Consider the following 22,451-nt stretch of genomic DNA (forward strand, 5'->3'; position numbering starts at 1 on the left):
CTGGACTTGGAAAAAAAAAAGTATCATCAAAACTGGTTGGGAATTTTCCAGTAACACTAACCTGAATTACCCCAAGAACATTCCCTCCTTGGAGGGAGAGAGAAATTCCTCACTCCTGAAAGTTATTGCTTTCTCTTTGAGAGAACAATCTAAATTCCAAACTTGCAATTTAAACTCTTGCATATCTAACTGACAGATTAGGAGACTGCATGGGCACATACCCTACACAGACTGCATTCTGGTTGTAGTTCTCACAGAATTATGATGGAAAAGATTTATTAGATCATCTGGCTCATATTTATGCCAGTGCAGGACTATTCACTACACTATATTTTGAGTGTTTCAAACAGTCTAGTTTTACCTTCTCTTCTGCTAGTCCCTTTTTGGGGCACAAAAAGACAGGTAATGAGCCAACGCTAAAGATCCTGGGTACTTTTTGTAGACGTGTTCTATTAGAAGCCTCTTGTTAGTATGCTTCCTCCAAAGCAGCTGCATGTCACTGTAAAGCTGTTTGTAGAGTGCGCTTTGGGATGAAGGACTTTGTAGTTTAAAGAGTATTAGAGTGACTCATAGGTTTTCAAGCATATACTTTATTTTGTTCATATTTCACAGTCCATTTCTGCAAAGTTTTACAAAAAAAGTCACATTTTGTAACTAAGTTTTTACATACTGTATTCAGAGCTGGCAATGCACTTAAAGGTACAGAAAATGTTTACATTCCAATTGCAGTTAAAGTTAAAAAAACCCTCTCAATAAAAGCAATTACAGGTTCAAAACGATCAAGAATTATTAAAACTTTACATGAAAGCCAAAGTCTGCTTGACCCATCAATCTGCCTTTTCTTTGTGTGACATCTACTAGTTGTCAGCACCCATAATAGGAACCCCAGAAAGCTGCTTAGATAATCTTAGGGTCCAGAAGTTCTTTCTTGAATTCTAATTTGTTAGAACAAAGCTGCAGCTGGATCAACAGTTCAAATTAAAATCCAGAAATCAACAGTTCAATTTAAAATCCAACAACTACAGAACTGTTTAATTTAAGAGGTTGATATTTCTGATCAATCCTGCCCAGCCATTTTCCAGATTAGGAGTGGAATGGATCACTGCTCTAAAAATAATCTATTAAGAGCAGCAAGTTCTCTCACCACAGCTCCATGCCCAACTATTTTATTAAGCTACAGCTACGCTGAAAAAGCCCTGGCTGTATAAAGCTTGAGCAAGACAACCAGGAAGAAAGGCAGCTAAGAGAAAAGCAAGAAGACCAGGTTTCATTGACACTTCGTATTTTATTGAGATTTGACTGTATTTTATCATACTTATTGTATTTGCATTAGAGACCTCCAATATGTTGCATAATAATTTTACATAAGTGAAAATCTTTATCTGGGCATGTGGCTCCAAAGGAACTCCAAGCCTACATAACAGCTCTAAAGTAGATCTTTGTAATGTAGCAAATATTGTTTAAGAAGTTTGGACTGATACCCAGTAAGATTTCCAAGCAGCTGCTCTTATTTATTCACAGTTTTATTAAAAAAACAAAATATATTTATATAAATTAAACCACCACCAATAGAAGAGTCCACAAACTTGGAGTACTCACTCACCCAGCACCTATACTGTCAGGGAAGAGTGTGCACACCGTAGAGTGGACTATGACAGTTTTACTTCTCTCACCTTGAAAACACACTGTTGGGGAAGCAGCAAACATTTTCTGTTCTAGAGAGTTGCAAGTAGTGCCAGCCACCAGCTCACATTTCTCCCACATTCAGACAACCAGGACTGAACTTCCTTCCTTCCATCTCTAGAGTGTCAGTAATTCATTCTAGACCCCTCATGTCACTTTTTAGAACAGCTGTTGCTTAAAAAATAGAGTCTGAGCTTAGGGACTCTCTATGCCATCAGATGGGGAAGGCAAAGATTCCAGAGAAAGAAAGGGACTAATTAGAGGTGGCTCGCATAGCTATTTCCCTCAAGCCAAATACATCTGCATCACTCAAAGCAATAGAAATAGCCTTTTCCCCCTGCTTTGGATAAGGAGATTGGAAGCTACACAATTTCTCATCAGGGTAAATTAGGTGCACAGAGCTATACAGTATCGTAGCAAGACTGCTCCTTGTAACCAAGCTAACTTGAGTGCCAGTATTATGCAGCAGAAATATACCCTCAATGTTTAGTCTGGCATGTGTATATCTATCCTGTCCTCTACACCCTCTTATTCAAACCTGCTGCCTCAAATCACACACCATCATTTGTAACAGGAGCAAACTATATTCAGACAAAGGTAGAAGGTGGCCTGTGCATGACCTTAAATTCCATCTTCTGCTTAAGCTTGTGGGTAGGGTACCACCAAACAAGCTGCACTTAATCTGCTATTACTCAGCTGGATCCTGAGAGGGCCCTAAGGCTTCCTGAGCCTGCTAGGAAATCTCTCTAGGTCAAAAGACCAGTCCATGCTTGGCTTGGGTTTCCTCTCCCCTTGAGGCACATGTGCAATTCCTATTAAGTAAGAAATGTGCTAAAAAGGAGAAAACCTCCCCTGCTTCCAAAGTTCCTCTAAATCTTTTGTTGTTTGAAGGCTACAGAAACACCCTTCAGTGCCCAGTGCAGTACTCATTTCGGAGACAATCAGAACAATGAACACCTAAAGATACTGAAGTTAGTGTGAGGCCAGCCCTTTATTTTGGACTGAAAAAGTGTTTATCTTCCTTTTTAAGGAAAGGTAGAAGATAGAGCAAGGTAGTACCTCAGAGACTAACTGGTTCAGAGATGCATGAGATCTTGTAGGCAACAGCCCACTTCATCAGATGTTACGAAGAAACTGAAATAAATAAAGGAGATGCAAAGAGAAGTGATCACCTGGATTTCAAGTTTCTTCAAAAGTATTTCCAAACCAAATGGCACTGAACTCTGATCTCACAATTGTAAAACACCACCAGAATATTCACTTTATTCCTGATAGGGATATATCATATCTATTTTATGCATCCCATAATAAAATGGTTCAGTGTGAAGCTGAACAACTTTTCAAATTAAAAAATAAACACATCCACAGAACAGCTTTTGCAAGAAGATTTTTGTGTACCTTTGACACAGTCTATTGCCTCAGCTGACACCGGAGTGTATGCATGCACTTCAAGAGGATTAATAATGGCGCTGCTCCTATCATGAACATTTTTAAATAAAAGTGTTCAAGATCAGGTCGATCAGATTCTGGGGAAGAGTTAACTAAGCTGGCAGCCTCTCTCTTTTACAGACTCCCTGATGGTTCTTTTAAAAAAGAGAAACAAGGGCTTGTTGTACTGTGGGGCCACTACAACCTTCCCCCCCACCCGCCCTTTTTAAACTTAGCAAGATTTCACAGCTCAAAAAAACCCTAGTCTCCTAAATTGGATAGATACAAATCAAATGAGGTCTTGACAGATTATTCCTGGCTGGTGAGGAACATCATCTTCATACTACATACAACAAAGTCACTGCAAATTAACTTTTTTTTTTTTTTTAAATGAAGTAACAGGGGTCAGGGTTTAAATCATTACACACGTGGAAAATCCAAAGCTACCTGCTTAGTATAACTGTTAGTTGTTAACAAGCAGTGCGAATAAACATGGTTTTTAAATAATTACTTTCAATGCAAACCCTTTTTTATTTTATTTTCTAACTTTCACCCAACTCAGTTTTAAAGAAAGCAAACCCAAAATAAGCACACTAACAGGGCCTGCCTGGAACTGCTTATTATTTTTGCAGATGCTCTCATTGCCTTGTTCAAGCAAAGCTGTATATTAAATGCAACTTCAATGAAAGCAGATCTCCACTAGTTAAATGTGGCTATGACCTAAAGGCCACACCACCTGATAGGGTACCAACACCACTCTGGAGATACCATATTACCCATGAAAACTACTTTTTTCTCCCCATCAGCTCCCATGAAACTCCATGGATGGCTCTATTCTGTTCTATGAATGGCTGCCCAGAGATGTGATGAAAAGAAGGGTACTTACTAGAACACTGTAAATGGCTCTTTTTACCACAAGAGTGGGAACGCATCATCTTAGCACATATGTGCTTCCCTGGTCCAATGAAGAGCACAGTTACCAATCACATGAAACAGCAAGACCTATTTTTCAAAGCCACTCCAACACTGTGCCAGTTTCACAATTGGCCTTGTGGACATAGTTAATTACATGTTGCTTTATAAGCTGTTAAGCAGTCTCAGACTTAGAAAACTGGAAATAAGGAGGCACAGGAATCATTTGAACAATAGCTGTGAACTACATGCTGGGATAGGTGGACTCAAGACTGCTGTTAACTCTCTCAGACCCAGTTAGAGATGCCTGTAGCTCTTCCCAGGCCTGAGGAGCATTGTTCTTTATTGCCTCCATGAACAGCTGTGTTTGCTGCTTCAGCCGGTCCAGCTGGATCTGGGTCACCTGGTTCTGATGAATCAACTCCTTGGTTTTCAAGGTGATTTCCAACAATCCAGACCTCCGCAGTACAACCCAGGTATTCTGAAAGCGCCTGCACTTACTTTGCTGCTGCAAGAATAGCTCAGGAGTCGTGCACCGCTCCTCTGGTGCCAAGGGCTGGCTGCATATTGCAGACTGGATCAGATGCTGTGCTGGATTCTCAATCTCATGAGAAGTGCATTTTGATGCCTGGAAGGGAGTCAAACCTGGGGCTTTCTGATTATCAGTAGAAACACACTGAAAACTAGGCATACTTGACATTTTCCCACCTGCCACTGAAGCTGGAGTGCTCTGCTGATTAGAGTCCTGAGCAGGCTTAAAGCCAAGTAATAACTGGCCACAGGGACTAGAGGGTAAGCTGCTGTTACTTTGTACAGAGGGAGATGTTTCTCTCTTGGGTGCTTCTGTACAGAGCCGTTTCTGCCTACTGGTCTCGTCTCTTTCCAAGTCACGATCCCTTTTGCAGGGATGTGGTGCTATTTTTGTGTAGGAATTCAGGATGGGCAGGTAATTAGTGGAGTCATTCCTTTTTTTGCCAACAAAGTGAGGATTAACAGGAGGAGCAATGTGGGGATGAAGAAACACTAGCTGTGGCTGAGCTGGAATCACTTCAAAAGATGGCTGGACAGTCCAAGACTGAAGCTGCGATGAACTGCTTCCCTGAGAAGTATGGAGGGAAAATCTAGTTATTGTGACTGATAATATAAGCAAGAAAGGGTTAGAAAAGGGTTAAAAACAGGTTTAACAAGAAAACACACAAGTTCTTCTTTATGCAACACAAAGTTAGCTTCTGGAACTCATTATCAGAGGAAGTTGTAGAGGAAGATAGTAAAGGCAGGTTCAAAAAGGGACAGATGACAGATCCAGTAATAGCTATTAAACAGAACAGTAAGGAAGTGTCTTCTGACATCTCTATGATGGTGGATGCCAAAAAGTGTAATGAACAGGGGATAGATCACTCTGGTCAGTAGTTCTCAACCTTTTCAATTTTGAGGTACGCTCCATAACTTCTGTGAGTTGAGCAGCACCCGATTTCAAAAAAATATTTATATAGAATCATAGAAAGTTAGGGTTTGGAGGGACCTCAGGAGGTCAACTAGTCCAACCCCCTGCTCAAAGCAGAACCATCCCCTAAATAGATCATCCCAGCCAAAGCTTTGTCTAGCTGGGTTTTGAAAATCTCCAACAACAGAGCTTCCAACACCTTGCTGGGTAACCTGTTCTAGTGTTTTACTACCCTCCTCGTGACAAAGTTATTCCTAATATCCAATTTAAACTTCCCCTGCTGCAACTTGAGACCGTTGCTCCTTGTTCTATCATGTACCACCACTGAGAACAGTCTAGCTCCATCCTCTTTTGAACCCCCTTCAGGTAGTTGAAGCCTGCTATTAAGTCCCTTCTTGGTCTCCTATTCTGTAGACTAAATAAGCCCAGTTCCTGCAGTCTTTTCTCATGAGTCATGTCCCCCAGCCCCCTCACCATTTTTGTTGCCTTCCACTGGACTCTCCAATTTGTCCACATCCTTTCTGTAGTGAGGGGCCCAAAACTGAACACAGTACTCCAGATGTGGCCTCACTGGTCCTGAACAGAGGGGAAGAATCACTTCCCTTGACCTACTGGCAACACACCTACCAATGCATCCCAGTATGCCGTTAGCCTTCTTGGCAACAAGAGCACACTGCTGGCTCATATTTAACTTATTGTCCACTGTAACCCCCATGTCCTTTTCTGCAGAGTTGCTGCCCAGCCAGTCAGGCCTCAGCCTGTACTGATGCATGGGACTGTTCCATCCCAAATGCTGGACTTTGCACTTAGATTTCATAGGTTTCTAGAGTCGGAAGGGACCTGGTAGATCATCAGGTCCAAGCCCCTGCTCCAGGCAGGAAAGAGCACTGGGGCTAGGTAACTGCAGCCAGATGCCTGTCTAATCTCCTTTTTAACATCTCCAGGGTAGAGGAAAACACCACCTCCCTTGGAAGCCCATTCCATATTTTGGCAACCCTTACCGTAAAGAATGTCTTCCTTATGTCCAATCTAAATCTGTTCTTCCATTTGTGGCCATTATTTCTGGTAACCCTGAGGGGTGCCCTGGTAAACAGAGTGTCCCCTATTCCCTGCTGGCCCCCCCAATGAGTTTGTAGGCAGCCACAAGATCACCTCTCAGCCTTCTCTTGTGGAGGCTGAAGAGATTCAGATCCCTCAGTCTGTCTTCATAGGGTCTTACCTGCAGACCCTCAACCATATGAGTAGCCCTCTGAACCCTCTCAAAGTTATCCACATCCCTCTTGAAGTGCGGCGCCCAAAACTGGACGCAGTACTTCATCTGCAGCCTCACCAATGCTGCATAGAAGGGAATTATCACTTCCCTAGACCTGCTCATGATACTTCTGCTGATGCAAGAAAGAGTGCAGTTAGCCTTGTTTATTACCTCGTCGCACTGGCGACTCATGTTCATTTTTGCGTCAACCAGGACTCTGAGATCTCTTTTCACTGTTGTGGTGCTCAGAATGGTACCCCCGTCTATAGGTGTGTTGGAGATTCTTTCTCCCCAGGTGCAGCACCTTGCATTTATCCTTGTTGAACTGCATCCTATTCTGATCTGCCCACTTCCCCAGTCTGTCCAAATCTTCCTGAATTCGCTTCCTGCCCTCCAGCGTGTTTACTATGCCCCATAGTTTAGTGTCATCTGCGAATTTGGACAAGGTGCTTTCAACACCTTATCCAAATTGTTGATGAAGATATTAAACAGTACTGGTCCCAGGACAGAGCCTTGGGGGACACCACTGCCCACATCCTTCCAGGGAGAACCACTCTCACCCACCTTACTGTGAAAAAATCCACATCACAGCTACTCAGTTTACTCATAAGAATTGGGTGTGACACTGTGTCGAAAGCCTTTTTAAAATCCAGGTAAATAATATCTACTTCCTCCCCTGCGTCTATGCACTTTGTGACCTGGTCATAAAAAGAGACCAGGTTAGTCAGGCAGGATCTGCCTGCTATAAACCCATGCTGGTTGCCCCTTAACATTGTGTTACCTGCTGGCCCCCTCCAAATGTGATCCTTTATGATTTTTTCTAAGGCCTTGCTGAGAATAGAGGTGATGCTAATTGGCCTATAATTACCCAGGTCCTCCTTCCTCCCCTTCTTGAAGATGGGGACCACGTTGGCCCTTTTCCAGTCCTCTGGGACCTGTCCCAAGTGCCACAGCTCTGCCAGTGGTTCTGCTGTCATCAGTCAATTCCTTTAGTACTGTTGGGTGAAGATCCTCAGGGCCCGCTGACTTAAATATGTCCAAACCCTTCCAAGTGCCCCTTCACTAGGTCAGTGCTAACCATTGGTGGATTGGTATTACTCTCACTCCAGACTAAAGACTCATTCGGAGGTGCATTTGTATCCATGTCCAGGAAAACAGAAGCAAAGAAATCATTTAAGAGCTCCGCTTTTTCCATCCTATCAGTTACAAGTTGCCCTAGTCCATTCTGTAGTGGCCCTATGTTACCCTGCACCTTCTTCCTGCTCCCTATGTACTTAAAGAAGGACTTCTTGTTTTCCTTAATCTTTGGTGCCAACTTGAGTTTTGTATCTGCTTTGGCCTGTCTCACTGCTTCCCTGCAAGTGCGAGTCAAGTAGGTATACTCCTCGAGCCAAGTAGGTATACTCCTCCACTTGTCCTTGTTGAACCTCATGAGATTTCTTTTGGTCCAATCCTCCAATTTATCTAGGTCACTGAATCCTAGACCTACCCTCCAGCATATCTATTACTCCCTCCAGCTTGGGGTCATCTGCTGAGGGAGCAAACTTGCTGAGGGTGCCATCTTCCAGGTCATTGATGAAGACATTGAACAAAACCAACCCCAGGGGCACTCCACTTGATACCAGCTGCTAACTAGACATCGAGCCATTGACTACTAGTCCCTGAGCCTGATACTTCAGCCAGTTTTCTATTCACCTTACAGTCCATTCATCCATCCCAGGGGTGGGCAAAATACAGCCCGTCGGCTGGATCTGGACCACCAGGCCATTCTATCTGGTTCGTGGGGCCCCTAAAAACTTTAGAAAATATTTATTGGTTCCTGGCTGCTTGTCAAAGATGACAGGAGTCAGGGGCAGTAGGACCCAGGGGGAGCCTCAGCAGGAGCACAGCAGCTCAGCCCCACCCCACCCCCAGCAATTTCCCTGGCTCCCTACTCGCACTGCTCCAACACCAGATGGCTCCCAGCTGCATTGCCGGACCAGGGAGCATGAGGCCTGCACTGGTACCCGGCCGGGGGGGCGGGGGGTGGAAGGGAGGTGTACAGAGAGAGAGAGAGAAAGAGAGAGAGAGTGTACGGAGGAACTGTGTGTTCGTAGGGTGAGTCCCACATACACTTCAGCCATTTCTGCATCCTGTCACAATCCTCCCCAATTCAGTAAGGGACCCACACTTTCCTTGACCCTCCTCTTGCTACCAACATGCTGTACATGTATAGTACAGTGCTTACCACTCCTTGCAGAGGAACTGGATTGCAGGCATGGGCAGTGGAAGTCAACCAAGCAGGGACAAACCTGAGCCTGCACTTATCTGCATACCTCCTCACACCTCATGGCACCCTTCAAAGCATCTGGTGACACCCTGGTTGAGAACTGCTTCACTAGATATTACCTTGTTCAGATGCTCTGCCTCTAAAGCATCCACTACTGCCACTGTCAGGAACAGGATACCAAGCTAGATGGACCAACAGTCAGATTCAGTATGACACTAAAGTTCTTATCAATGTAGATGAACTGAGCCAATCCTGGTGGACACCACTGCTAAATACTACCAGCTTTGCTGCATCATGTGCAAGCATTTCTCCTCTTCCAGCCACATGTAAAGCGGTGCTAGAGACAAAGTTATAGATCACAATTCATTTACTGGCAAACAGAAAATACTTTTAAAAGCCTATTTTAATATTTCTTCCTTTCCTAACTAGGAACTCTAGGCTAGATTTGAAAATACATGGATAATAAAATAAGTGGCTTTTTAAAAATTTTTCAGTACATACCCCTTTAATTATGACTCTACTAACAAGCAATCAAAAATGAATGCTGTATGATCTCGCTGAGAGCTGTTCAAACTATACACTGGTTGAAACACAGGAATCTAATCTTGTCACTGTTGCTCCTATAGCAAGCGCTTAATATAGTTTTGTCATATACACCATTGCTGTTCACAAATATGTCCTGTATCTTTAAAAATATATTGAAACCACACACTGTATAAAAAAAATTGTATTTAGCCCCCAGCACAGGGGTGTAAAACTCATCAAGCCCCATGGGCTGAATGAGGGTCTGTACGTTAGATCCAGCTGCATCAGAACCAGTGCAAAGGGCTGGACTGGTGGGGCCCCAGGGGCAGCGTGCTCCCTGTGCCAGGCCCCAGGGCTGCAGACATTATGCATTGGCTCCATTCGGAGGCTTTTGCTGCAGGTGACATGCAGGATGGATTCAGTGTTGTGAGCACTGCCTGCAGTCCAGGGGACCAACATGAGGACTGCAGTGGCTCTGGAGCAGTCAAAATTGGGCTCCAGGCTATCCATATGCACCAGAACCAGTGCACACTAGAGCCTGGCCAGCAAGATGCCATAAGCGTGATCCAGTGCTGCACACACTTGTCACGGAACAGGGGTCAGTTTGGGGCATGAGCTACACATTGAACCTGACAGACACCCCTGTGAGCTGGCTCTGGTATAGTCAGACCCAGACCAGCCCCAGAGCCAGTGCAGTGTTGGCTTGGGGTAGGCACTGCATGCATCTCATGTCCCAGACTGATCCCATGCTGCAAGACCAGCTCTGCATGTGGGGTTGGTCCAAGACCTATGGAGTGGATCATGCAGCTCCATGGGACAGATGTGGCTTGCAGGCCATATGTCTGACACCCCTGACCCCGTGGCTCAAGGAAGAAAGTCTGCTTTACAAACTGATGCACCCCTGTACAATACTGTAGCTTTGACTAAACCAATGTAATTGTATATTGCCAAGCAATGTGTGTGTTACACTACAAGAAAAGTATCTGACTTGCCATCCCCTCTCAAAGTCATACCTTTACCCTACTGGTTTTAATATAGTAGAATGGTGAACAAGCCACATTCATTAGGACTGCCCCTCTGTGGTTATGTACACATTCAGATGATTGGTAACTGTCTGATGAATGTTAAGCTCCTGTACTGTAGCAAAACCATTGCTATTTTAGCCCTGTTGTATTCAGGGTTAAGTGTCCAGGGATTTAGATCACTTCTAGTGATACAGAAGCAGGCAACAGTAACAGTTGCAGCTTAACAGCTAGTGTACCTTCCTCCTCCCTTTTAGAAATGTTTACAAGTTACTTCTGCCCATATCAGAGAACACAACTGATTAAGGCTTTTCAGTATTTCCACAGTGATGCACTCAACATTGTTACTACTCATCTGGCTCTTGTTTTCCCTTCAATCCTTTTCTGGCTCTCTTATCTCAGTCTCTCTCCCCCTATGCTGCATTCCTTCTTCTGCCAAAATTCAAGTATCATTCTTCTCTTCATATTATATTACACTAATATCTGTCAATTCCCATTCTGCAAGTTCCCTCTAGAACTTTTTTTTTTTTAAAATTAAGACGGACACTGCACTTTGTCCAGAAATCTTTCTGCTCACCAAGGGTCAGCAGTTTTCATAAGACTTATAAAAACCTAGCAAATAATTTTGTGAAACTCAATGCAGCTTAATTCCAACCTCTTGTTTTTATTATTATTAGAGCTTGCCATTTACACTTTGAAATCAGCATAGATGGAAGGGATTTTTGTGCTGTTCTTCTACAGTTGTTGACTTGGTCTCAAGCAAGAGAAACACAGTCAATAATAATAGTTTAGACCATTAGCACTAACCTTAAAATATCCCTCATAACTGTTGTAATGAGAATTAGATGGACCAAACTAAATGCATCTATTTTTGGGAATTATCACTGTGTTGAAAGGACAATTTCAGAGTTGACAAAACACAACCCTATGATAACAAGGCCAAATGAACGGAGGCAGAAATGCATCTCATGATTCCTCTGACCTATGCCACTTGCTTTTGTTTGTTGCAGTATAATCCTTCATTTTAACAAGGCTCTCTTTCATTCATACATAATTAGGTTCAGACACTACAGTCCTTGGCTCAATGAAACAGATTCTGGTTCAACAAATTCTGTAAAGTGTTTGCAATATCCTCTATAAAGTTTATTATTAGAATAGCACAGGAGCCAATATGCTATTTTCCAGTTCTGACCTGCAGCCCACCAGCAGACGAAGCTTGTCTATCATCTACTAGAATGGAGCTTTATGCAGCTACTTAAAGCAGTTTGTCTACATTTCCAAGGACTTGCCTCTAGATTGAATCACAATGTTTTGTCAGACTAAGAAATCATATCTGGGAGATCCAAGAACTGACTTCCCTACAAATGCATACCCTGCAGATTTCATTTTGGCAGTTACAGAAGCTCGTTGTCCCTCTGGGCATTGGTACTAATAATATTCATGTTTAACCAGATTTGCTTGCGGTCATGTCAAATCTCAAAGGTCAGGACCCACAGCCATTTTCCCCAATGATTTTACAGGACTTTTTTTGCTCAGATGTAGGGATAACATTTCTTCATACCTCCTCAAAAGATGAGACAGACAGAATTAGAAATAAAGGAATACCAGATGTAGGCATCTCCCACATCTTTTGCTGGGATGTACATGTTTCACAAGTGTCTTACAAACATACTCATGGCAGGGTTGATAGAAGCATGTGATTCCCATTTTAATCAGATTTCTTATTCTGATATTTAATTCAAAATTCTCCTTTCTACAAGTAAACTTGTTTAAAATGAAATCAGGATGTAATACAAAAAGCATTAAGGCCTAAAATGATAACTTAAAATATCTGTTTATAAAAAAAAAAAGCGCGGGACCACAAGTCTTTATCAAAACCTTGGCAATACAGGCTGTCTGCTTGTCTATATATGAAAAAAAAATCATGGAGAAAAACATGACTTTTTTTAGGTGAAGTCTTCCAAAAGTGATGCACTAAATCATACATTGTATGAAGAATCTGATGCTGCAAAGACAAATGAGAAAGACTGGCAAAGTCATAACAGGTGCTGAGACCCAGCCTCTGATTTTAGAAAACATTACCACGTCTCATCAGAATCACCCATTGAGCCCACCTGAATGATCTTAAAAGCCTGTTTTAATGCAACTCCTTGACAAATCATGAGCAAGAAGTCAACTGCCTGGTTAACAAATGCTATACAATTTACTATTTTCTGAAGCTGTACAATTCATAAGTACCTGAAAACAGTAAATCATATTATTGCTTAAATAAATGTATAAAATTATGGTGTACCTTCATAGATAGCAATAAGATGCATCACATTGAACATAAAGTATCTAATCCATGTGTTTTAATAAACCAAAACATATATCTTTCTTAGAAAAATAAATCGCCTATTCCACTTGTACATCAATTGAATTGCCTTGACTTCAAAAATCCACAATGGCTGGTAGAATGACACACACAACAAAGAAGAGAATCCATGCAGTGGCTGCAAGTTGAACTCTTAAGTGAACTTTTATTTAGCAACTATTTAATTTAATTAGGGTTCTCTCAGCTTGAACATAAACATACTTAAGATTTGTTAAAACAGAAAAAGCTTGAACAAAAAATAAACCACAAATACAGAAGGATACATTCTGGTGTCTAATTTATTTTGAAATAAACATTTTTTAACATTCATTTGCAGCACTGGAAACCACAATCCAAAGCACTGCTACCGCTTGAGAATGAGCAAATGAAACTAATAACCTTAATTTCATTCTTTAAGGTGAGTGATAGAGAAAAGTAAATTAACAGTATCAGTAAAGAAGTAAATTAGATTTTTGAGCTATATAATCAATTTGCAGAATTTCTCTCTCAGTATGACTTATCAAGATCCCTTTTAAAGAAGGAAATTTGACAGATGTATGAGAGCTGGCACATCAAATATTTGTTCTGTATCTTGGTGATTCTAGCCTGCCACATAAAGGGCTGAACTCATGAGCTGATCTTCAATTATTGGGAGATGGCAGTATTAATACCAAGATCTCGTGAGTGTAACAACAAGTTAAACCAGTAGCATTCAATAATGATGATAATGATTTCCCTTTCAAAAAGATGTTTACTTATCCTTCCCACAAACTATTTCCTTCTTACCTGTTTGACCAGCACATTTTTCATTACAACCATAGGAGAAAGTGCAGGGAAGGAATTGCTTGTGGTCACAGGGCACTGCCAGGGCCCATCCTCTGAATTCCAGCAAAACGTGTTCAGCCTATCCTCCGAGTCAGTTTGCTCCATGGAGCCCAGGCACTCAGAACTCCCATCTGATAGGAGCAAAGTCCAGTTATTAGCTGTTGTATATGCAGTACACTTGCTAACCTGCCTTCATTTTCACTGCTCCACTCTGCTCAACCAGGCTGTAAAGAATATTGCTAACCTGTTTTTGAACTCCACCTAAAATAGACTTTACTCTTGGGGGCTGCTAAGTGGTCTCTGTTAGACAAGCTAGCAGTTCTCACACTAATTCTTAGCAAAGAAGAGTCTACATAAAAATCCCATTATTACTGGCATCCTTGCAGTCACAGAGGCCAGGGACTGTACCATCTTTCTAACCATTTGTGGTAATGAAGTATATTTGGATGGAGCAATGTTAACAAAACCTTTCCCTGCCACAGGCTGTGCTGTGGCTCTCTTGTACCTTGTGGTCTTAGGTCTCCAGTACATGATTTTTCTTGTAAATTAAGGGAAGGATCACTGCAGAGTTTTGTTGGAAATATCTGTTACATTTTATAAGGCTCATAAAATATATGAGTTTCACAGGCTGTTCTGACTTCAAAAATCACATCCTAAGGAACACTTAGCACTGTAACAAAAGTTCATTAATCACTGTAATGATGAAGAGACAGTCTCCCCCATCCCCTCATTCTGGGCTCTGGCAAAGATTGAAACTATGCCCATTAAAGAAATGAGTCAAACTCCAATACCACTGGAACTGACAAAGGAGTTATATAAACATAAATAGCTGCTCGGAAGATCTTGGTTCCAGTTGGATGGGTTGTTTTTTTTTTAAAGATGCCCTATACAGAAAAACCTTCTTTCAGACAGACATGGGACTAGACACAGAAAGGTCTGTAAAGAACACTGTGTTATCTTGTTCAGATTTCACAAGGAAAATTAATTTGATCTTTTTCTAAACCTGAGAATCCAGAGTCCTTGTCAGATTCAGCTGCTGCCATATTGAAATGATGGCTTAATTTCTTCATCTCCATCATTTTACCCAGTAGCTTTCTGGAGCTCTCTCTGGACGGATATTTTCTTTCCATGTTTCCACAATGATGGAAGCAGTTGTCAACACTTTTTCCATTGACAGGACTCTGGAAAACAACAACAAAATACAATTTTCTCTGAACTTGAAGCAGCTAATTCTACCAATGCAAGATGTACTTTGCAGTAAGAAGAGGGGCGGCCTATCTTTGCAGTAAGAGGAACACTGGACAATAGGACAAGCCCTTGATGTTCTGTCAGCAGATGTTATTTACCACCTAACTCTAGATTTATCATTTTGCCATTGCAAATCTAAATTACCATAGTTATTTGATTCTAAGACTAGGTTCCCCCCACCCATTTAACATGGAAGGAAAAGCCTCTCATCTCAGAACTGAGCACGAGTGCAGTGTGGATGGGGCAGGCAGCTGCTGTGACTCCAGCCCCTACCCAGAATTGGAGCCATAGCCACAGCTGCTGCCTGGCCTTCCAACCCACATAACCTCTGTACCCCATCATCTCCCCCCCTCCACATAGTGCCCCAGGCTGCAGTATGGTTGGAAAACTGCTGGCGTGGACTGAAGGTAAGGTGCGGAGAGGGGCAGGTGAGGGAACAGAAGCTGAGTATGGCCCCAGCCCAGTCCTGTACGAGTGGTGCACAGCCCACACAGCTGCTATGGGGCTGGGGCTGTGCTCTGTGTCTCATGCTAGAATGGAGGTGAAGCCTGCTGGTACAGAGCATGCATAAGAGTGGGAGGGAGGAAACAGAGGCTGGGGAAGGGGAGAGGAGGGCAGGGGGAAGCAGAGGCAGAGGTGTTAGGGGGATAGGCACAAGCATGGGGCAAACTGCCTGCCCCCCTGCAACAGTGTGTGTAGGGGGGAATGAATTAAAAAGATGACCCTCAAATAATTCAATTCTATAAATGGAAAAAATTGTACAAGTGTATAAGTTTTCCATGTATACAATCTAATTATGGGGGGGTCATCTTAAATTCAGTGTCTTCTTAGACCCGAATAAATACAATATTGACAGTTCTTTACTAAGAACAAAATTTGTCCCCTGTAAACTCCTCTAAAGATACTTTTGTAATCCAGAACAGCATGAAGAATAGGCAACCCATTAGATCAACAAATATTTAATTAAAGGTGATGCTACTACAGATGGCTACACTGAAGACTCAGTTTTTAGCTGCTTACCACTTCACCCAACATTAACTGTTTGGGTTGAAGTTTTCCATGTCAAGTGCATCTCAGGCTGATTTTTTTAAACTGCAGTTAAACAGTTCAGCTGTTAACTTAGAATACACTGAGGGAAAAAAAGGATGTTGTATCCCCATGCAATAATTCATACAATCATTTTACTGAGAGTCTCCGGTTCCTGCATGGAGCACAAACTTGAAATGTGGGAAGCTGCCCTGTTGTCACGCTTCTCATCTTTCCTGTAAAATTCACTAAAATTGAGCCAGGTTATCACCCCACAGAATCTGGGTTCACATGCTCATTAGGTTTCAACAACTGGATTCTCTGCAGAGAACATCAATACCAAGCATGCTCCAGTCTATGTATACAGCTGAGCAGCTCCTTCCCTGTTACTCTCATCAGTCAGCAACCACCAAGATAGCAATGACAAGAACACAGAGCAGGAACCTGTCATCTCTTATTGCTTGAAAGACAGTGGAAGAGACCACCTGACAGACAGGAATGTGGGGGGGCATTCTTAAAGGCACAAATAAAAGTGACAATTTTCATCCAATTTAGACCCTGATAAGTGCTCTACAGCCATGACCGAACACAAGTGTATGGCTGCAATAAGCTTTAAAAGGACCCAATCCCACAACAAATCCGACCCCTCATTGCATGAGGGTTCCGATGAAGACGCTCCAAAAGGAAATGCTTTCAGTAACTTGTGCCTGCGCATGCTGGGAGCATGGCAGGGGTGATGCAGCTCAACAATGCTCCTGCCACTGTCTTAAAAATGTGTGTTGGAGGGGGGAAGGAGAGGGGTAGCAGTGGAGGGAGTTTGGTCTGGGGTTTTTTCAGCTGGTGCTGGAAGGTGGGATGGGTGGAGTGGAGTGGAGTCTACCCAAGAGGTGGGGGTGCTCCAATTCATCTGCCCTAACCTCTAGCACTGACTGGGAAACCCCCAGAACAAGCTCCCTCCATTCACTCCCCCCCCCCCGAAAACAGCACCAGGGTTGGGAGGAAGGAAGGGCATTGCTAGGGGAGAGAGGCTGCAGGCTCACTGCCACTCTAAACAGAAGCTCGATATCCAACCCCTGGGGACCCAACAAGTGAATGTCTGTTGGGTCCAGGGATCACTGTAACTTATGGCACTTCCTGCAAAGCGCCATGAGTTAAAACTGGGAGCTGCTTTTTTGTCTGAGCCTTAAGTGATGGACTGGAATGTGGAACAGGATTACAGACAGGCTGGAGAGAAGATGGGTAGAGGAATATGGGTCTGAAGCCACTAGAGAACCCACACTTCTGCATTGTCAGCAAAAAGCTGTGAAAGTCACTAACACAGCATGTTCCTTAACTCTAGCAACTGGCCCACATAAATGTTTACAACTACTGTCATCAGCCTAAGTGGCAGAACCATATTCATGGAGACTAACATAGTTCCATATGATGACTTTTCTAAGTTTTCTTGAAAAGTGAACTGGCAAATAACTAGAAAATTACATACAAAAAGAAATGATGCAAGAAGAATGTGTAGGCTGTAAAGTCGACCATACAAAAATTAGGAAGCTCTATTAGGAGCTGCCTGTCCATCTTTAAATTGGTCCTAGGAAAGTACAGTTAAATTCCAAATCATACATTTTTTCCATAGGATCTGTTGTCTCTTTCAGGCACAGGAGAATGTTGAGGGAAGGAATGAGGTTTGTATAGTGATGGAGATCTTTAGGCTTTGTTTATATAAATGAGACAGGGGATAGCAGGAAAAGAAAGGATGATAGTGTGGTTTTGGTAGTGGAATATCACCATGGAGAACTAGAATTAATCTCTGCCACCCAGGATTCTCACATCTTTTCACAAATGACCATTGTGTTTCTTCTTTTCTGGTAACAAATTTGAGAGACAGCCAGGATCCAATTTTCACTGATGTGTGTATGTGATGCTTCAGCAGTATATAACTGAAAGCTGTTTGGAAAAATACAATGCTACAAAATTTCTCTATGACAGCTGGGAGTGGGGTGGGTAGAGCAAGGGGGATGACCACACACATCCCAAATTGGGCACTGAACATTTCTGCACACTTGATATCTGAGCTTCAGGTTCCCATCTGTAAAATGTTAGGCAACATGACATTCTTCCTAGAAGGTGCGATTAAATATTTACTAAGCACTCATACTTAGTGGTGAATGCCATACAAAAACCTGTAAGGAAGTTATTTTTTTATTGAGAACTGGGTTGAACTGCATGCAGTTGGTGTGCCACCAATCTCATAACAATAGGAATAAAATGAAAAATTGAATAAGCTGCTCGTTTCATGAGCAACTTGTGCACATAAAACAGGTTGTTCAAGGAAAAAATATATAGTGCAGTTAATTATATGACTGCATACTATAATTCACACACAAAGGGGGAAGGGACACATTTAAGATATTCAAGGTTACATGTGCAATCTTAATTCAGGCAGTTGCTGACTGCTAAGTACTTGATTTAACAACCTTAATGTTCTTTTAATGTTGTTTTCATAGGCAATTACTTACACAGTGACATCAATGTACATGTCTTTGCAAAACAAATATCGAACTGCTTGTGCACCGTGCTTTCCAAGTATTAGTACCAGCAAAAACTAAACATCAAGGACCAGAATTAAATACTGTACACCTACAATAATCTGCAGCTAATTCTCCTTTGCGAATGTTAAATTGTTGGTTTAAGTTAAACCCTTGAAAGAGAAAAGAGCATCATCATAAGTTTTATGCAAACGGAGCCACAAAAGCTACCACGATTTGTTGAAGGTGACTCTGAAAGTTAAGAGCAGAGGCAGAAATAATTTCCAGGACCCAAAAACTCTCTGTCTCCAAACACCAGCTACTATACAATGTTGCCTCATCAGGTTTGAGCATTCCATTTGTGCAGTGTCCAAATACCTATCCTGTGAACCACTAAGCCTACATGAGATGCAAAAAAGATGTGTGTGTTTTAAAACAAAATCTTTGGAGTCTCCTGTTCCAATTTAGATAAAGCATTGTATTGTTCTAAATATAAATATGCCTATTGTTCTACCCAAAAGAAACACACACACACACACACTGGACTTATAGAATGATAGACCTATAATGGAGCCTCCAATAGCCTTGACTTTAGGAGTTAGTATTATCATTACACGCACAAAAATACTGCAAGTCAGAATTCTTTTCAGCCCAGTTTTAATTTAGTATTTTTAGTTAAATTTAACCCTTTGTGCCTTTTCCTTATACAATCCCACACATGAATCAGATAACTAAGGACGACATCAGTTCAAGGTCTTTATCTGATATTAAACAGATTGCTTTTTGGTCTCCCAAAATAGATACCACCACACCACCCTAAACTTTTTTTCTTGTAAAAATGAAACAGAAAACCTGGAGTTAACTTATAGGTAGAAAAATAAAATAAGAAACTAGATATTGGTCTCTGGATGATATGGCAAACAGGGAAGTGGGACTTAGTCACAGTTCCCTCATAGATATCTTTTGACTGGATCACACTACAGATAACAGTGGCAAGAATACGATGCTATCCTTTTTATTTTTTGGGACAGACAGAAAGGTGGAGATAAGAAAGTAATCTAAGACGGACAAATGGCATTCAATATGAAGGGTCATTTGTACATATACAAATATACACCCATCTTGAATCTGCACAGAGATCTCAAGAGATGTAGTTAGCTGTGCTAGTCTGAAACCAAGTAGAAAGCAGGATAGGCTTGCACCTGCACATCACGATCATAACACGTGAACAAAAAGAACATTTCAATTCCTATACATTTTTACCTTCCTCTGTCTTGGGAACAACTGCATAAGGATGGAATGTGCTTTACAATCCAGATTAATCTCTTATGAGATCCACTGTCACCATTAGCTGTTAGTACTATCAGTAAGCCAAGAGACGGGATTTAAAAGTAACTAAAGTGGTGAATATAATGGAAAGGGCCTTGTTCTGTTCTTTTCTTTGGTGCACAGTAAGAATTAAAGATTGCAGGCTGGCAAATCTTATTGAGTTGTACTGAAACAGAATAATTTCAGTCTCCAGACTATTTAACAAAGTATGATTCACTTGGAGAAGAGTTTCCACATAAATAATTTCTAATACTCTTAAGAACTCTTAAATTGGACAAACTACTAATTCCTTACTATGCATACAAAATTTAGGAAGTAGGAATGCAAATTCTTGTACCAAATTGTTGAAATGTAATACCAAGCTCTACTTGATTGCTGTTAAATTCATCAGCCTGAGTGACCCAGATAAAGCAGTGGGTATAAAATGTGTAGTTGTTATCTGTACTTAAATCAATGTCCCTTTGTGTGAAGTGGGACAGTTGTGCATTTTAATTTCTTCACATTAAACACCATCAGCAAATTAACTGGAGACCTCTAGAAAGTAAAAGCTCTTAAGGATGTGCATCAAAAATGATTCAAGAACAGATGAGTAGATTGAAATCGAAGTCCTCCCCCAGCCCATCCTAAAGAATGAGGCTGAACTAAAAGCTAAAGATTACTAGCAAATGAACAAAATAAGTTTGCCAAAGAGGATCTATGTTTGCCGTGACCACATCCATGCTACAGAATTTTGCAGTGCTGCTGTGCTGGTCAGACACATGATCCTGACAGACACAGCTGAACCAACAGAAGCTCCTGTAGACAGAGTTAAGCCAGCCAAATTATGCTTCTGAAAACACAGCTTTTCACCTGCAAAGTGGAAGAGCACACAGAATCTACCATATGGGCAACAGTACACCTTTGCACGATACAACTGCATAAATGCTAGGACTGCTTTGGCAGCATAGGGGATGCTGCACCTAAAAAAAAAAACCAAAAAAAAACACCCCACTCTTGTGGACACAGCCTCAGAAACACCTCTTCTTACCTTGCCCTTCCAGAATGTGCAATCTAGAAACTAGAAGCTCTGAAAACCAGAACATACAACCAAGATACTCTCTTCCAGACTACATACTCTCACATCCTTCAGGCATGATAAACAGAACATAATTTTCTGAAAACCAGGAAAAGTACAATGGGACAGAGGAATTTATTAAAACAAATACTTTGAAAGAAATGTGCTTGGTATCATGCAAACAAAATAGTACAATACAATTCCCTCCAGTGCTTACAATGCAGACAGTTGTGCATCAATGTGCAAGAAACAAAAAGCGAGAGAGTCAATTTGCATAAATGCACAGTGAACGATAAACAAAGTTGAAATATCTGAATACTCAGGTATTATATGGGAAGTGATTTTCCTTCTAGCATGGCTCTATTAAAGTACAGTTCTAGCATGAAAAGTGACATGTAAAACTTGAAGACTATAGAAAAGTCCATAATGGCTTGGGCCAGTAGTCTGAAGTCTAGTATCCAGTACCAGATCCTTCAGATGATGCACCAACATTTTTGGATTAACCTAACCCTAAATTGCTTCTTTGCTTGTGCTACTTAATTGCTTTCTTGTGATCTGAAGCATGACTATTCATTACCCATAATACTTTTTAAATTTTGTCCAGTAAATATAATTGATCTCATTAGCTATAAAATACCTACATTTTAGCATCCTCCCGCACTCTTGTCCTTCACATCTTGTCCATGACAAAATCCAGAGGTTAAATAAATGTTAGTACTTAGATGGTACAATGACTAACAGCATACAACACTGGAATGAAAATTCTTGATATACAAAAGTCTCTCTTAAATGATCTTTCACATCCTTTCAGCTCCTTGTACTAAAGCCAGGTCTGCTGACCTGTTGGCACTGACAGAGCTACCATAACTACAGAAGAGCAAGCCAGACTCACGCCATGAGCCTGTGCATTATGAGCAGTCACCCACTAAAACTCTTACTCGGGGATCCTGATTTCTGATGATGAAACTATGCACTCGGCTGGGTTCTTACAACACAGGAGAAGTCAGTGACACCTGAAATACCCAGAGATCGAGTTTGGAAATATCATCCCTGCATGTTTTACCTGGAGCTCTTAACATGAGCCCAGGATTGGAGTCACCTGTTGCTCAAAAGCTAGAAACAGATGTTGGATCTGAACTGGTTCTGGCTGAGGTAAAGCCTGACAACCACAGACATGCACCTGGTCCCTGGAAGTAACTCAAATTTGCTGTGGCTCTCCCAAACAAAGCATCATCTTGGATACTCCAAATGTACTTGAATAGGGCAACGGGCTCCTCTGTCTGTAGAGTCCCAGGAAAGAGACCTTGTCCTGAGGGAAGTCCCGGGCCTGCTTTTACCCAGAGTGACCCCGCACACTGGGACCCGGCTAAAAGCAGACACTAGATTAGTCCGAGATTGGACCAGTACAAGGAGGGGGCAAGGCAGGGCAGCCGCTTCTGCACCAGCCTTAAATGGCAGCGGTCTCAGTCCTGCAGAAGCGGCTTCGTCCGGCTCCGGGAGCGGTCCGGGGCCCCCCGCAGGCCGCGGACGCGTCACCCTTCCTGGAGGACGGGCACCGGCAG

General features: G+C 42.0%; 1 protein-coding gene across 5 annotated transcripts in view; it reads right to left on the reverse strand.

Annotated features, from left to right (window-relative positions):
- Positions 1-580: 580 nt before the first annotated feature.
- CIPC (CLOCK interacting pacemaker) overlaps positions 581-22,451 on the reverse strand; it is a 23,476-nt gene continuing 1,605 nt past the window's right edge. For 2 of the 5 annotated variants that reach the window (XM_006035959.3, XM_025192173.1), the window contains exons 2-5: positions 21,531-21,565; positions 14,717-14,894; positions 13,675-13,844; positions 581-5,122 (exon numbers count right to left, since the gene is read on the reverse strand). In XM_006035959.3, coding sequence (XP_006036021.1) covers positions 4,268-5,122; positions 13,675-13,844; positions 14,717-14,843 — 1,152 coding nt within the window. In that variant the 5' untranslated portion in view covers positions 14,844-14,894; positions 21,531-21,565 and the 3' untranslated portion in view covers positions 581-4,267. The remainder of the gene's footprint in view (positions 5,123-13,674; positions 13,845-14,716; positions 14,895-21,530; positions 21,566-22,451) is intronic. The other 3 variants (XM_025192174.1, XM_025192175.1, XM_014525840.2) reach the window with 3 other exon arrangements.

The sequence above is a fragment of the Alligator sinensis genome, unplaced genomic scaffold, assembly GCF_000455745.1.
Source record: "Alligator sinensis unplaced genomic scaffold, ASM45574v1 scaffold1185_1, whole genome shotgun sequence".
In the NCBI taxonomy this organism is placed as follows: domain Eukaryota; kingdom Metazoa; phylum Chordata; order Crocodylia; family Alligatoridae; genus Alligator; species Alligator sinensis.